Source organism: Sinocyclocheilus rhinocerous, unplaced genomic scaffold, assembly GCF_001515625.1.
Source record: "Sinocyclocheilus rhinocerous isolate Xijiao unplaced genomic scaffold, SAMN03320098_v1.1 scaffold1022, whole genome shotgun sequence".
NCBI lineage: Eukaryota > Metazoa > Chordata > Actinopteri > Cypriniformes > Cyprinidae > Sinocyclocheilus > Sinocyclocheilus rhinocerous.
The window spans coordinates 178,945-180,588 of record NW_015656677.1 but is presented as its reverse complement, the minus strand read 5'-3'; the positions used below and the strand labels follow the sequence as shown (position 1 = coordinate 180,588).

Sequence of the window (1,644 nt, the reverse complement as noted above, 5' to 3'; positions counted from 1 at the left end):
ATATTATATATTTTTTAAAGAAATAATAGTTTTTAGTGGAGAATCATCGTCATCGACATATTGCCTAATTTAATCCAAGCTCAATTTTGGGTCTGGACATAATCATCGGGACAACGTTTTTTTTTTTATTTAATTTTTTTATTTAGGCTCCAAGGAGCATGTTATACCGTGTCACATTCATCAATATTAAAGGAGTTTCTGTCCGTGTCTGGTTTCCACAGCTCTGGAGGCTGAGAGAGTGTTTGCAGTGGTGGCTTTCCTGATGTCTGTGAGCTCTGGACTGCTGTGTCTCATGTTCGCCCTCTGCTGGACGTCTCAAACGGTGCGTTCCTACTCAAACACTCGCTCGCTGCTGATGGCAGGCCAGCCGCTCGACCCGACCACCCTGCTGCTGTTCACACTAGTACCTACAGGTCAGTACTTCGCTATTTAGCTTTCCTTAGCCAAGTAACATGCACATGTTTTAACCTTCTCCATTTTGTTTTTCCCCACAGGTTTTTTCTTTTTTCTCAGCTGGGCGCTTTTTACCCATCAACATATTGGTGAGATTAGGGATGATGTCAGTCGACTCGGCCCGTCCTATTGGCTGGGAGTGGTGGGTTGGGCTTCTCTATTGGCCGTGCTGCCCGTGGTCTTCCTGGCAGAGAAGTTTGTGGTTCCCGACATCCTGCCAGAGTTAAAAAATGCTGCCGAAATGTGGTGGAAGGCTCCGGAGGTAGCACACGCGCGATCGTTTAGTGAGCATTGCCATCGTTCACAGCATAAGTCTCATCCTGACTTCAGGAGGTATTTGTCAGTGCCTTGAACGAGAGGAAGAACGTAGCAAGGAAATACACAAGAGAAGAGACTCTGGTCTCGCTGGTCTTCTAGCCAAATATATGAGCTGAGCATATGCCTCACAACCGGGGTCCAGGACCTGGATGAGAAACCTGTAACTGCTCTCCGCGATGCTAGACACAAAGCTACTGGTTATAAGGTTCAGTGCTGGCTTTGACAGTGGCTTCACAGGTGTATTTGGACGAGGATGCCCGAAAATGTGGTTAATGAACTATCAGAGTTCACTATCTAAGTGTGAAACAAAGCTGAAAGGATCTTGAAGTTGCAGAGAGGCTATTTCTCTGTAACTTTTCAGTCGTTGCATGCAGTTGTTATTGTGTGAATTATACAGTGACTTTCAGGGATGTCAACTTAAATGCTTTTCAAAATGCATTTTAAATATGCTAAATTATTAACAAAAAGCAACAACAAAAACACTAAAATAGTTTATATCTGATTGGTAAATCTACAATAAAATTACTAATAATGGCAATGGGCAGTGCTTAAGTAATGCTACTACAAATGCAATCATTAGTGCCATATTCAAGAAATGAAAATATACGTTGTTTTTTTTTTTTGAAAAGTTATTGAAACATAAAAAAAACAGTTTGAAACATACTTGTTCTTGTATAGAAAAACGATTAACTTCTAAGATCCACTTGATCTTTCCCCTAATTCCCACTGCCAAAAGTGGTGATCATTTAATTCCAGATTGTTCTGCTTGTTCTCAATTTTGCAGACAATACTGATTCAGAGCACTTTTATACTGCTAACACTTAGTGTAATAGGGACTTCCGGGTGCTAATGCAGAATTCAACACTACTAGAT

General features: G+C 41.3%; 1 protein-coding gene across 1 annotated transcript in view; it reads left to right on the top strand.

Moving 5' to 3' along the window:
- LOC107720767 (uncharacterized) overlaps window positions 1-1,034 on the top strand; it is a 2,558-nt gene extending 1,524 nt beyond the window's left edge. Inside the window, exons 2-3 of the mRNA XM_016528592.1 lie at window positions 222-413; window positions 495-1,034. Coding sequence (XP_016384078.1) covers window positions 222-413; window positions 495-805 — 503 coding nt within the window. The 3' untranslated portion in view covers window positions 806-1,034. The remainder of the gene's footprint in view (window positions 1-221; window positions 414-494) is intronic.
- Window positions 1,035-1,644: the final 610 nt, after the last annotated feature.